The following is a 14,167-nucleotide window of genomic DNA, read 5'->3' as shown; positions in this document are numbered from 1 at the left end:
GGAATTTTTTTTTACAGTGATTTCTCATTCCAGAGTCATAATTAACAATTTTTCTCATCATCTGCATGCTCTGACACCTCCAAAACCTTGCTTTATTATGTGCCTGTCTTCCACCTTCTAAATGTTAATGTTTTAGTCTGCAAGAAATAAGTGAAAGGGAAAGAGATGACAAGAACTCCACAGAAAAAAGGAACAGATGTTCCTGAGATCATAGCAAAACAAGCCACACACTTAATAGGAACAAACTGTGATATATAACATCGTTATTTTTCTAACCTTTCTAAAATTACCTATTTGACTGATTTCTTAGGTGTAAAAAGAGGCATAAGGCCTTCCCTCCTGTCAAAGTACCATTGTCTGGAGTAATTTAGAAGCACCCTGTTTCAGCACCTCGAGACCACGAGAGCACAGACAGATTTAAGACATCTTTGGGTTTGTGCAAGGCTCACAAGAATGTGGCTCTTAATACCACTGTAACTGGAGGAGTGTTTATAGAGGTCCAGCTAAAATCCAGAGCTCTGAATCAATGCACTCAGAAGTCAGCTTGGCACATCCAGAGGTGGTTTGGGGTGGAAGGAGGGGCACAGCACCTGCACCTGTTGGGGTGCAGCTCAAGAGCACAAGTGCAGAACAGGGATGAGGTTAGAAATTTGGGAATGGGAATCTCTCACAGCTGCAGGAGATAAGATCAGCCTGTTACAGCACACCAGGCTGCTGCTTGCAGCATCCCAGCCTTGTTCAGAGATACATCCCAAACTGGGATATGCGTGTCATATATACAGGTGGAACCATTATATATTCATGCATCCATTAAGCATATAAAGCTCTTGTAGCAATAGGTGTAAGGACTGCCTCAGAAAGGAAAAACTCTCCATTAAATTCTATTAAAGTCTCCTCCAGTGTCAGCCTAAGCAGGGATTATAAAAACACAAAGATGTGCACTCAGATTTCCTTATTTTCTGAAATAGAATGTTGGCACTATTAACTATAAGGCATCTTTCCTTAATTTCTCCTCTCCAGACCTTCCACTTCATTATATTTAATATATATCTTAAGTGTGTTCAATTTTCAGTATTTAATAGCCATCTAAGTAGGGAATACATTGTGGGCTACCTTGGGCCAGTGACTGTCGTGGATGCTGTAGTTAATAAGGCACCCACGAGGGAATGATGAGGAATTCAGATCCCTTTCTAAACTGGATTACCAGACCCTGGCTTAAGTTCAGACAAGGGAAAATCATGTTCGTACCACTTATTTCACTGGCCATTAATGCTATTCCTAGAGGACACCTCATCTAGATGTGATTTCTCCTGCTCCTTCCACTTCATGTTTTACACAGTCATAGACATAACTATCAAATCCATGCAGTTTCCTGTAACAGGTTTTTCCCACGTTTTAATGACTATAACAACCAGAGGGTTCAGAAATACACAGTTTTTATTTCAAAAACAAATCTGAGAGAACAGAGGAGCTGCTAAATTGGGTCAGAGATCCACAGAGCCTGAGGTCCTGGTCGTCACGGTGGGGAGCAGCTGGCAATTTAGGGAAAACACCAAAGCACAGAGCATGGAGTGATCCCTCGCAGTGCACTCCTCCTGCAATCAGACTTCCTTCAAATTGCCTCCAGACCACCCTGGTTAGCAACCACTGAAAGCTGCACTAACAAAAATGTATCTCATTTCTCTCCAAATCCTTTAATACCCTCGACCTCCCCAGCATCCTGTGGTGAGTTCCACACTCAAACCAGTGCGTTTTTTTTGCAGGGAATTATACTTTTTTTGAAAGCTGCTGCTTGCTAACATTTCTGGGACAAGCTTGAAAGTGATCATGGAGGAGAGCCTTTGGTGGCCGGGTCAGGTCCTTCTGTTTTGGAACCAAGCTGCAGATTTGGAACCGGCTGGGCGGCCTCATCCCTGTGGGAAGAGAGGCAATGCTAAGTTGGCGTCTCGTGGCAAGGAGGAAGAACAACACCCCCACCCTTTCATTTCTACCATGGGGTTGATCTGGAAGCAGATATGGGATAGAGCCAACAGGAATTGTGTCAGCACTGCCAAATGAAGACTCCCTGGGGTGGCTCCAGAGCTGGATGGGACTGTCTGGACTTGCAGAGCGTGTCCTGTTTGGGTTTTATCTGAGGCTTTCCCTGCTGGGTCATTTCCTCCACCAGGCAGGTTCGGACAGCCAGAGAGGGGAGGGAGCAGTTACCTGGCAGCAGCAGCAGGTTCAAGTTCACCCAGCAGGTATTTTGCACTTTTGGCCTGCTTAATGTTCTTTAAATGTGTCTGGTTTTCAGAAGGAGCTGAGCTCTGCATCTCCTGAAAGTCATTTATGGCATTTCCTCTGACAGCCAAGGATTAGTGTTTATTTTAAAAAGCAAACTAAATGTAAACAACAATATTTGCCTTTTTCTTTCATGAAAGCAAAGACTCCATATGGAAAAGACTCCAATGAAAGAGTGTGATAATCATGTGGCTGGAGGAACAGCAATTCACTGAGAAGGGAAGCACATTCTTTGTGAATATAATTTTGCCCCTAACGGAGCCATTCCTGTGGGGATTTTCTGAACATTTATCTGTTCAAATAAATCTTGTCCACATAAATCCTTGAGTGAGCAAGTTTCACCATGTAAACAGCCTCTGTTTGGGGCAGAGGACTCTTTATTTCTATAATGGGACAGATTTTCTAAATGAGAGAGCATCGAGAATGGACCATCCTGCAACTGATAAACTTATATGGAAACCTATATAAAACCCACAGAAAGCTAGATAACAAACAAATTGGCTGCACCCATGAAGTGCTTGTGCAATCATTCCTTTTCAAATAATATATAGAGTGTTTGTCAACTTCATAAACACATTAAGCACTAAATGAACAACATTTTTTACATCACGTAAAAAAAATCTGTGCATATTGCTTCAAATATCTATGGAGACATAACCATATAAGTCAATATAGGAGGATGGGAGTTCTTTACCTCTTCCTGCCTGTCATTATTTTACCTGTAATAAAATTCAACCAGGCCCCAGCCCGGTGTTAACCCATTCAGTTGGAAATCTGCAATGCACTCGTGGAAAACTCCATTCCCTGTCAGGCCATTGTACACCACAGGACAGGTCTGCTTATCCAGAGCTGCAGAAACATCAAAGCTCTTGCCACCTTGGAGAAGAGTGAAAAGGGAAACAATGTCACTGACCTTCAGTAGTATTTCATCTCAAAATTCGCACTATTATTTTTTGCATATGGGGGTTTTTATGCATTTCTGGAGAATAATAGTTCTGTCTGCTTTGTAAATCAAGTAAACTGATCAACCATATTTCCAGCTGAATCCACCTCATAACAGGTGTTTTGAAACCCCCAGAAAAAGTCTGGGTTTCCCCCCCATTCCATGCTCTGGGAAAAATCCAGTTCGGGTTTTCCTCCATGCTGTATTCAGGGAAAAATCCAGTCCGGGTTTTCCCCCATTCCGTATTCTGGGAAAAATCCAGTCCGGGTTTTCTCCCATGCCATATTCCATGAATAATCCAGTCCCGGTTTTCCCTCATGCCATATCCAGAATATATATTTTATGTGGATTAATATGAGCAACAGCCACCACAAACAGAACCTGGAACTCTCCCTCTGGAACCTGCAGCCCTGCTCCTGCAGTGGACACATTTCACCCAGGACACACCACACCTATGATTTAATTTAAGCAGGGAAGTGCCCATGGCAGGGGTGTTGGAACCAGAGGATCTTCAAGTCCCTTCCAACCCAAACCAGGATTTTAGGGTTCTAAGTTGATTTCTCAGGTGAGAATGTGAGGTGATGCATTCCCCAAGATCACATGGAATCTCACTGAATAGTCTTTCCTCCACTGAAGGAACTGCATCCCTGCAATGAAGGCAGATGTAGCTGGACTGTGTTGAACTTACCGGCAGTAAAACTGACTCCATACTCATCCTGGATAATCCCATCCTCAGCCATCTCAGCCAGGGAGGCGTTGGACCACTCAATGCCAGCCTTCCTCCCATCAGGAAAAAACACATAACCTACACTGAGGCTGAAGGGGAGAGGAATGGAGCAGATTTAAATTTCAACCAAAACTCAAAAACACCAGCCAAGAGAATTGGAATTGTTCAACCCGGGGAAGAGAAGGCTCTGGGGAGACCTTAAAGCCCTTTCCAAAGCTTAAAGGAGTTCCAGGAAAGCTGGAGGGACTTTGGAAAAGGGCATGGATAAGGGAAATGGCTTCCCACTGCCAGAGGGCAGGGATGGATGGGATACTGGGAAGGAATTCCTCCCTGTGAGGATGGTGAAGCCCTGGCACAGGGTGCCCAGAGAAGCTGTGGCTGCCCCTTCTCTGGAAGTGTCCAAGGCCAGGTTGGACAGGGCTTGGAGCAACCTTGGGGCCACGGATATGGGTCTTTCATACTCTGGATGCAAAGCACACCAGTCAACAAGGCTGTGGAATGCAGACTACAGTCAGGCACACCTTCTCAAACAGCTGGAAGTGCCCAATTTGTACCTCTAAATCATCCAGACAGTCACACAGGCAGCTGCACCAGCCCTCAGTGATTGAATGGGAAGGAAACAAGGGAAGGTAAAAGCCATCCTGGTGACTAACTGCAAATGAAAAACTGGGAGCAGGGAGCATGAGGGCATGGATGGAAATTGGGCTGTGCAGGTTCAAAGCAAGAATGTGCACACAGGTGTCCTGTAGTGCAGCTTTTGTCACCTTAAAGATGAGTGGTTTTTTAGCAACATAAAGTTCTTTGCTCACTTACTGAGTTGTGGTAGCTGGCATATTAATAACTGTTAAATGTGCTGCAGTCCCATCCTGCAAGAGAAAGACAAAGCAGCCAAAGTCATGCAGACTCATTTCGGAGGGTCCTTCACCAGCTGGACCAAGAAAACACTGGATATAACTCAGCTTATGCAATGTGCTATGGCTTCATACTTTAAAAGCCTCTCACTACATCTTCCATGAAAATCTGGCTGCAAACAAATCCAGGAATATAAACCAAACACGTTCAGGACAAATTAAGGACACTGGGGACAACAGGAAGTCCACAGCAAGAGGACATAGGAGGGAAACAAAGCCTGCAAAGGAGTACAAAACTGATGTAGTTTGACCAGACTTCTCTTCTAACCTGTATTAGTTTATGTCTGGGAGCAGCAGATAGGGAAAATATTAAGAAGGAACTGGAATCTCCTGGTTTTACTAATTTCTCTTCCATCCTTGAGTCTGGAACCCTTCATGCTCCACTTGGGCTGCTCTGAGGCAAATTGAAGCCTCCTCTGTGATGCTATAAATGTACAGACACTCAGGGTAAGAGGACTCCAAACTTCAGTCTGCAATAAACTTCTTAACAAGTCAGCTGGCTTTTAATTAGGAGCAGAACAGCCACAGTCACTGTGAGTCCTGAATAACTGAAGAACAGGGAGAGGTTGCTACCTGGTTATACATTGTGGTGCCAAAGCTCAGTCTTTTTAAAAGGTACACAGGCATGTGATAAATCAGGATTTGCACAGAAGTGGGATTTTCCAAGCTGTGCTTTTGTGCTGGCCCCATATATCTGGGAAAAGAACTTTTATTCAGAATTCAGGCTAAACCCTTGTAATGCTGCCTTTAATAGAGAGTTTTGCTTCACGCCTGGCTTGGCAAAGGAAATGCCTTTTCAGGAGCATCTGCTGGATTTGGCTGGCAGCTGGCAGGGCCAGCCCTCAGCCTGTCCCTGGGCTGTGTGCTCCCAGCAGCCACAGCCCTGCCTCTCCTGCACACAGCAAAGCAGAGAATTATTGCTCAGCACAGGCAGAAATATTTGCTGACTGCTGTCACGAAGGTTTAGGATTCCTCAAACACCTCAGGCTTCCCATTAATGGGAATCAGCACTGCAGCAACTCCATGAAGTGCTGGGTACTTGCAGCAGCTGAGAAACTCTCCTGTAAAGCTACCTGCCGAATTTTTCTTTAAAAAGCCAAAATGAACCGTTTCCAGTTATCAAAACAAGTTTTGCTTCAATCAGTGTAGCAAAATCTCAGTTTTTATACACATAGCTCTGCTTTTGAGAGCTGCTCCTGACACTGATCTGGGCTAATGGTGCCACCATAAGCACCTCTGATTGTACACCATGGATGCCCCCAACTCCTTATTTATGGGTACTTAAATATGCCTGAAAAGGTCAGAAATATTTCCTGGTTAAGTAGCACATTGCCCTGTTAATACCTACTTCAAAGTGTGCCAAAATCATGACATAGCGGTAAATGTCAGCCCAATTCCGGATACCTGCAAAAGAAAGAACAAAATCCCCCAACCTGAAGTTCACCATTCCTGGGAAGTGTGAACAAACAGGACCTGAGTTGGCATTAACTTTGGATAAAGAAATACCCAGTAATTGATAACGTGGTAAGCAATGTACATCCCCAAAATAGTGATGGTATTTCCTCTGGAATGCCTTAACTTCATGCCCGGGCATTGTCCTGGTTATTTTAGCAGATAATCCTCAGTCTCACTGCCCTGCCAGTGCCAGTTACAGTGCAGGTATTCCCAAGGGAGGGAATTCTTTGCAGTGCTGTTACCATAGGAGTGGCTCCGAACGCCTCTGAGGGAAAGTTCCATTTTCCCATGATTTTCTATGTCAATCTCTCCAACAGACTGGCCCCACTGCTCGTGTCGGAAATGCCGTTCCCTTTGTCTGGAAGAAAGAAAAGAGTGGATCAGCACAGACAAGATCTCCAGGTCTCCTCAAGAAGCCTTGATGCCAATCTGATGGATTTATATCCCAAAATGAAGGAACTTTCAGAGCATCTGGACCATGGCTAGCCCAGATTTCACACATCAGCAATCACTACTACATCTCCCAGTTATTACTACATGATGAGACACCCGAGAATAAAACAACAGCAAATTCTCACCCTGGCAGACTATAAAATCACCCTTTGTTTGAAGAAATGCTGGGCTGCCAAACAGCTGCTGCTCAGAACTCAGCAGGTATCACCAAAACCCACACATTATTGATATACATAATTTCTGCTTCTATTTGGACAACATATTCTTGATGCTCATATTTTCAGCTCTCCAGAGCTTGTATAGTAATTCAAACACCACTTCAGCTTGTTTTTCACAAGGTTATATTTCTTTTCTTAGATATACCTGGACCACTGATTTTGGAAGCTGGCTAAACCAATGAAAAAAGAATAAAAAATATTCCTGATGCTGAAGGTTTCACCCCCATCCTTCACCACATGAATGAAGATCCCACCCGTGAGCAGGATCCCCCGGGTCTGGTGTGGCATTGAAAACAGGAGCCATGTCCTTTATTAAAACACTTCAAATTTAAACCCACCTTCTAAAATCTTCCACCAACTACAACACACAACAGACCTTGAAGAGATCTGTAGAAAAAAATTATTATTAATCCCAGAAGACATTGATCTTGCCTCTCACTTTTTGACCTTCTGGAAGAGCTTGATAGTCCATGGCTCCTGGGCTAAAGCACGAGCAAATGTGCTGGGGTTACTGTCAACATTAAAGTTAAAAACTTCTGTGGAATTCTCCCAACTAGGAAAAAAGAGGGAAAAAAAAAAAGATATTATTAGCATCCAGATCATGCTAGGCCAAGTTGTACCTTGCTACTTTGACAGTGGAAATCTTTGTATATTTTTGGAAAATTCTGATTTTCACCATTTTAAATGAGCCATGAGCTCACTGTACATCCCAAAGCAAAGATTAAACACTTACTGCAAAGAGAATTTAACTGGTACGAGTTCTCCTTCCTCTTCAGTCCACTGCTGTCTGTAGGGTCCTTTCCTGCAAGGCAAAACCCTATAATTTTATATCACTCCTAAACAAACAACCAATTGTTTCTTATGTGTTTGGCACCGGATGGAATAGGAGACACTGCAGAAGAATCTATAATACTATACCCTACCAGATATGATTTCATTCCTTTAAAATCAAAGTATGTCAGTTACCAAACAGCTTTTGGTTCAAGTTGGTTAAATATGTTTCCAGATAGTGCTGAAAAAGCCTTGGTTTTAAGTATAGATAAATGATACTAGGGAATGCTGCAATACCTGAGTAATCCATCAAAATTTATTTTCCAGCACATTTGGGGCTCCAAGTATTCCATAGTGAGCCCTCCTCCACTCCAGATCTCTTCGGATTCATCTCTCACCATCATGTTTGGATGCTGTGGGTGCTAAAAAGAGGAAACATTTCAGGAAAATATTTGCTTTATTCAATTGTGATGATGCTACGAAGTAATCTTGTTATACTAAATATTACTAAAAACCCAAAATAATGCACATCAATCCTATATCTTCCCTCCCTCCCCCCCCTATATTCTGCAAATAGGATTTCTCCTGCTTTTTCCAGTCATGGCTACTTAGTGAAACAGATTTGTGAACATAAAGAGAGTTGAGTGCAAAGGGATTTATGTCAGGTCTTCTCTCCTTCTTTACTATGTAGCAAGCTCTTAACAGAAAAAGAAAATCCACAGGCAAAAATATGATTAATTATATCTGATTAAGCTTTCTTTTCAGCAAGAATGAAGCAGATGTGCATAAAACTCCCTAAAAGCTTTCCCTTCTCTTTCAAAGAGGCAATTCCAAATGGTTTTATAGCATTAAAATGAAAAAATTGGGGAAAACCAACCATAAGCAGAAAATGGAACTCATTAACCATGTGCTGCACCTTATTGGAAATACTGGATGCTCAAATTCTTCCTGGGGGATTTAATAAGCCACTTTTTAGAAAATATGTGGTTTTGTGCACGTTATGGGAAAGGGGAACGAGTGTCAGATCCTACTGAAAAAGGGACATACCCAGTACTCTGGCCAGTCCTTCCACTGCCTTTAGACACAGCACTGGTGTCTTACTGGTGTGGAGATGCAGAGAACATTAATTTTGGCTTGGAATCCTATCACAGGCTCAAGACAGGAGTTAAAAACTGCTCCTGAACATCACCACACATCCAGCACTTACTTCGAACTCCCCTATCCCGTCCAGCCTCAGGAAGAGCCACATCTCACAGAGGCCTGCGGGACGCCTGGCAAGGCGAGCGATCACAAAGGTCTTGTTGGTCTCTGCAAAGCCAGTGAAGTACAAGGAATCGAGCGCCTGAGGAAAGGGAAATGGATTTCAGCTCTAGCTGGAGGCAGGAAAGGGAGAAGAGTAGGTCAGCAATCTTTTGTTTTCCATAAGCTTCCTCTCAGGGATCAAATTTTACTTTCACTTTTTGTATTTCATAGCAGGCATCCCGAGAACAGCCAGAGACCTTTGCAAGCAGCAGTGAAACATCAGTCAAAAGAGAGGAGAGCTCATAAAAATTGGGCAGTGAGGGCTGCCAGGCACCAGGACGCAGGGAACGGGAGTACCTGAGGGATTGCCAGGGGGATGCAAGGTGCTGGAATGCAGAGGATGCAGTGGGGTGGAGGTGGAGGTGGTGTAGGTCCAGGGAAGATTGAGTCCAAAGGGGAAAGGGTGTTCTGAGGGAACGTGGGGATGCTGAGGATGGAAGTGCCAGGGATGAGTGAGACAGAGATGCCAGGGAATGGGAATAGGGTATCGCAGAAGCGGGTCCCGGGGAAGGCGGTCTCAGGATCGGGGATCCCAGGCCACTCACGTGGGGGTCGGCGCGGAGCGGGCGCGGCCGCCGCGGCTCGGCGGTGCCTCCGGCGGCCCGCTGCCTGCAGGCGCCGAGGCAGAGCAGGAGGCAGCCCAGGGCCCAGCGCTTCAGCGGCGCCCAGGAGCCGGGGGCGGCTGCTCGTCCGGCCCCGAGCAGCGCCAGCAGCGCCACGGCCACCAGCGCCAGCAGCGCCGGCAGCGCCGGCATCGCGGGGTGCGGGATGCGGGGTGCGGAGCGATGCTGGGCGCGGTGCGGAGCTGGGCGCGGTGCGGAGCCCGGTGCGGGGCTGGCTCCGGCCGCTTCCAAACCCCGCCTCGCGGCCGCTCCCCGCCGTGTCCCGGGATGGCTCGAGTCATTTCCGCGAGGGGCTTGTCCAACTCTGGGAAGCTGCTTTTGCGCCTTTTATTTACTACGCACTCCAAGGGAAGTTCAGGCAATTCTCCTGGGAAAGACGCAGCCGAATTTCTAGGAAACCGTCCAGTGATGCGGTGCAGAAAAAGTGCGTATTAGGCTCTCTTCCCCGAGGCACCGAACTCTTTGCTGCAGATCGCTGAAGGAGAGTCCGTTTAAGATTAGATATATGAAATAAGTGTCTCACAAGGAGCATGGTAAAACACTGGCACAGGCTGCCCAGAGAGGCGGTGGATGCCCCATCTCTGGAAACATTTGGATGTAGCTTTGAGCAACCTGGTCTAGTTGAAGATGCCCATGGCAGGGGGGCGTTGGACTAGATAACCTTTAAAAGGACCCTTCCAAATCAAACTATTCTATGATTTTATGATTTATGATCCTGTTTTATTGGGCTCTTGGCGTAAGTGGGTCCTTTACTTGCTCCCACTGCCGGCTCCAGCCAACAGGCAGCAGCTCACTTCACGCAAGGAGCCAAACAACCCCACCCACAGCATCTCTTCAGCATCTCTTATAGGTACCATTTCTAGATGCCATATTTTTGAAGGCGTTTGGCTGGCTGCACAACAGATATTTTTATTCCTTTTGCAGTTAGCAAGCATTTAGTCTCATTTCCCTACACTGAAACAAACCCAGCCTCTCAGGAGAAGTTGAAGTGCAGCTCATCTTGCCTTGGAGAAAGCTGGAGCTCTCAGAACCTGTGCTTTCTTTGTCTCCTGGGTGTTTTGACTCCTTGTTAGCTCTCCAAACTTCTCAGCGGACTCCCTGTTAACTTTCAAAAGCATTTATGGTGCATTTTAATGCCTTGTTTCAGTTGTGCCTCAGTTTGGTTTTATAACCACCTCTGCCCCGGTTTGCATCTAACGGATCATTGCTTATGGTTCTTTTGATTTTCTTCTCTGAATGTAACTTGTTTTCTGCTGCTCCTTTCTGCCCTTTATCTAGTTTGTCCTGATACTGATGTGCACTCACACTGCCTCAGTGATCATGTTTCTACTGTTCCCTCAAAAGCTTCTAGTATATATGATGTTCCTTTTATCTTCTTAAAAAGGTTCCTCGGTTTTACACAGCTTCCCTTTTCTGAGACTGGCACAACTGTTCTGTGTTGCTTTATTGGTGTCCATGGGCCACATCAAATTAAAAGGAGAAGGACAGAAGGCACCAGAGACTCAGACAATGAGGCTCAGAAATTAATTTCTGTAAATCACCATTGCTTCAGCCAATATTGAAGGGGCACATCTTAAAGTTAATCACCTAGAGTAGGCAGAGAGCCAGAGGGATAATAAGGTTGTTTTCATACTTCAGATTGTGCTGTGGAGGGATTGAAAACAGTCTGAAAGAAAGAGATGTGTCACAATGTTATCACCCTGCACCTGCAGCACGGCAAGTGTGGCTTCATCCACAGAAATGCTGTGAAGGGAATGGATTATGAAAAACAGCTTTTCTTTTCTTCTAGAATTTAAAGACGTTATTGACACAAAGCAATAGTCAATGGGGAAAGAGCCACACAAATGACAAACCTTTGGGACTTTACAAACATGCACATAATTATATTCTCAGCAGCTCGAGTCTGCCTGAGATGGAACGGGCTACAACAAATGACAGACTCTTCTAAACTCTTTTTGTTCCCAGTGCAACCCAAGAGCTTTGCTGCCCTTCGCCAAATTGTCAGAGTCCTTACACAAACCATTTGAATTTCAATATTTGCATTTCTGAGGGGAGGAGAAATGGGGCTTGAAGATTTCATACGGTTCTTCTGATATGTGAAGCATTCCAAACCTCCCAGAGTCTCCCCAAGCCACGGTGAAGGCATTGTGTGTGTGTGTCCCTGTGGAATCTGTAACAGAGATAAGCTCCGTTCCTTCCTGTGAGGACAGGAAGCATGGAAACAATTTGTTTCATGCAACCTTCTGTTTCCACATTTCTTAGGTAATTTGTTTGAGGACTTGAAGTTATCTCTGGCAAACAGTTTATCTTGGCAATATTATTTGTGGTGGAAATGGGTTCCACACCAGCGGGACTTGCAGAAGAACCAAAGTCCTGACATGTCTGGGGATGTTTTTTGCGTGACAACACCAACGCTGTGTGTATTAAAACAAGCCTAAGAGCTGCTCCACATGTTTAGCAAAAGTGTGGGGAGGAAAATACTCAACTGATTTGTTTTTAAGGTCAGGAGGAAATGAGAAATCTATGACTGATACACAAAGAAAAAGCAAGCTGACTTTAAGAATTCCTGGTTAGCATAAATTTAACCTTCTGCATACTGTCTTAAGCATCTGCAATATTGCTAAAAAAAGATGGCACAGCACCTGACTTTTTTGTAACTCCTGGGTAATTCCGGTATCTCAGCCATCCAGAAATAGAAGCAGAAGAATGGTAGTTTTCTCAAGGGTTAAGCTCACTATAATTTAATATAGTAGAGTACAATAAATATAATACATCTAAGAATATAATATTTGTTTTGTTTTCATTCCTGCATAAATGACGTATTAGCTACATTAAGGAAAACACAGAGGGAGAAGGCAGTTTTAGAAAAAGATCAGCTCTTATGGTCTTGTGTCTATAGATATTTACATAATTCTATTTGAATAGCAGAGACACTGGCATCGACTGATTTAGTGTGTGAAACCCAGCTGTGGGGAAATAGATTATTATATGTAAAATCAAGGTTTTCATCACAGAAGAAGAGACAAACAGGCATGTGAGCAGCTGTATTTTATTGCACTTATCAGCACACACAACCCTTGTGCGCTGGCTGCCTGTGTCCCACTAGATGGTGGTCATGCTACAAGAAAAAAAAGGATGCAGAAGTATGCCCGAGTTGTCATCGTTTCTGTTTGTCATCCTTCAGCATTTTTTATGTGTTTTAAAATATCCTCAGCCCACACATTGCGAGGTTTATTGTTTTGCCTCTACTTTTTAAGCTACTGGGTCTGTATTTCTCCTAATACACAGTGGGAAATCCCGAATGAGCGTCATGTAATATTATTTCCATATCAAACAATTTAACTACTGATGTTTAAGCACACGTTGACCAAATTTAGTGAACTGCTGAACATGCTCTTGAATTAGGTGCCAAATCACCTTTCTGAGACTCTTGGAAGTGAAATCCCAGAATCCCAGAATGGTTTGGGTTGGAAGGGACCTTAAAGCTCATCCAGTTCTATCCCCTGCCATGGGCAGGGACACCTCCCACTATTCCAGGTTTCTCCAAACCCCATCCAAAGTGGCCTTGAACACTTCTACGGATGACATACAAGCTAATGAAGGATTGTAATGAAATATGTGTAGACATAAAGCAAAAATTCTTCATGGAGAAACTGAAGTAAAGCCCGTGTTCAGTTCTTGCAGGGGCAGGGTGATGTCCTGCTGCTGGAAGGAAGCCTCCAGAGGGATACAGATCTCCAGGGAGGCAGTAACACCATGAGGCATCACTTGGCAGCCTACAAGTTCAGTTTTACTCTCGAATCCCGAGTGAGCCCATGAGGTATGATAAGACAAAGTGCTGGCGCTGCACATGGGTCACGGCACCCCAGGTTCAAACCAGGCTGGGGACGAGCAGATCGAGAGCAGCCCTGGGAGAAGGATTTGGGGGTGTTGGTGGGTGACAGGCTGCACACGCCGCAGCCCAGAAACTCCCCATGCCCTGGGCTGATCCCCCGGCGTGGGCTGCAGGGAAGGCGGGGGGGATCGCTCCCCTCTGCCCCTCAGCTGAGACCCCACGGGCAGAGCTGAATCCAGCCCTGGGGCCAACACAGGGAGGACCTGGAGCTGCTGGAGAGAGCCCGGAGGAGGCACCAGGATGAGCAGAGGGATGGAGCAGCTCTGCTGGGATGAAAGGCTGGGAGAGCTGGGATTGTTTAGCCTGGAAAAGAGAAACTTCAAGGTGACCTAATTGTGGCCTTGCAGTGCCTGAAGGGAGCCCACAGGAAAGATGGAATGCGACTGTTTATACGACCACGTAGTGACAGGACCAGAGGGAATGACCTCAAACTGACAGAGCAGGTTTGGATGAGATGTTAGGAGGAAATTCACCCCTGTGAGGGTGGGGAGGCCCTGGCACAAGCTGCCCAGCTAAGCTGTGGCGGCCCCATCCCCGGCACTGGCCCAGGCCAGGTCGGACGGTGCTCGGCGCACCCTGGGCCAGTGGG

General features: G+C 45.3%; 1 protein-coding gene across 1 annotated transcript; it reads right to left on the bottom strand.

The window, feature by feature from the left end:
- Positions 1 to 1,419: 1,419 nt before the first annotated feature.
- On the bottom strand, positions 1,420 to 9,932 carry LOC309578003 (uncharacterized protein). The gene is made up of 11 exons (XM_082290325.1): positions 9,606 to 9,932; positions 8,966 to 9,100; positions 8,056 to 8,180; positions 7,721 to 7,789; positions 7,427 to 7,540; positions 6,559 to 6,674; positions 6,210 to 6,265; positions 4,764 to 4,816; positions 3,912 to 4,039; positions 3,000 to 3,156; positions 1,420 to 1,913 (listed from the first exon to the last, which is right to left on the bottom strand). Exons 1-11 carry the CDS (start codon positions 9,813 to 9,815, stop codon positions 1,826 to 1,828), a joined length of 1,251 nt encoding a protein of 416 aa, XP_082146451.1. The 5' UTR covers positions 9,816 to 9,932; the 3' UTR covers positions 1,420 to 1,825.
- Positions 9,933 to 14,167: the final 4,235 nt, after the last annotated feature.

Source organism: Coloeus monedula, assembly GCF_965178545.1.
Source record: "Coloeus monedula genome assembly, chromosome: 13".
Lineage (NCBI taxonomy): Eukaryota > Metazoa > Chordata > Aves > Passeriformes > Corvidae > Coloeus > Coloeus monedula.
The sequence above is the reverse complement of the archived record's forward strand: the minus strand, read 5'-3'. Positions and strand labels throughout refer to the sequence as shown.